This window comes from Eimeria mitis, genomic scaffold (assembly GCF_000499745.2).
Source record: "Eimeria mitis Houghton genomic scaffold, Emh_scaff5891, whole genome shotgun sequence".
In the NCBI taxonomy this organism is placed as follows: Eukaryota; Apicomplexa; class Conoidasida; order Eucoccidiorida; family Eimeriidae; genus Eimeria; species Eimeria mitis.
Window position 1 is genome coordinate 515 of NW_013574129.1, and position 707 is coordinate 1,221.

A 707-nucleotide genomic window follows, 5' to 3' on the forward strand; every position below is an offset into this window, starting at 1 on the left:
GCTGCTTTTTGTGTGGTGGTAGTGCAGCCCCCTTCTGTGCGGGCCCCGTAGACGTCTTCTTCCCCTCAGGCGAAATTCATCAGCAGCAGCAAACTGCTGGCAGCAGAAAACAGCAGCAACGGAAGTGGTGGACACGCCACACACAGCAGCAGCAGCAGCAGCAGGAGCAGCAGCAGCAGCATGAGGATCAAGCGGCATCAGCAGCTGCCGCTGCAGCAGACGCAAGTCGAGCAACAGCAGCAGCAGCTGCAGCAGCTGCAGCAGCAGCAGCAGCAGCTGATGATGATGATGACGGCCTGCAATACCCAGGTATAGATATAGGGTGGAGGGTTGCTGCTGATGCTGTTTCTTTTCCTTCTTCTTTGTCTTTGTCTCTGCTGCAGCAAAACAGAAGAGCAGACAGACGCCTGCTAGAGGCGGAACACACAACACAGCAGCAGCAGCAGCAGCAGCAGCAGCAGCAGCAAATCACCAGCAGAGCAACAGCAGCAGCAGCAGCAGCAATAGCAGCAGCAAAGTTCTTTATACACCCAAACCCACAACCTGCTGCACGCCAGCCACCTGCAGCAGCCTCTGCTGCAGCAGCAGCAGCACGAGCGGACCCCCGTTCGGTAGACTTGCTGGAGCAGCAGCAGAAAGCAGCAGCAGCAGCAGGAGCAGCAGGAGCAGCAGCTACTGCAGCAGCATCACCAGGAGCAGATAGTGCA

At 57.6% G+C, this 707-nt stretch overlaps 1 protein-coding gene across 1 annotated transcript in view; it reads left to right on the forward strand.

Annotated features, from left to right (window-relative positions):
• Positions 1–180: 180 nt before the first annotated feature.
• Positions 181–707, forward strand: part of EMH_0084740 (uncharacterized protein) — a gene marked incomplete at both ends in the record, with an annotated part of 1,831 nt that continues 1,304 nt past the window's right edge. The window contains 2 exons of the mRNA XM_013500806.1: positions 181–309; positions 384–705. Coding sequence (XP_013356260.1) covers positions 181–309; positions 384–705 — 451 coding nt within the window. The remainder of the gene's footprint in view (positions 310–383; positions 706–707) is intronic.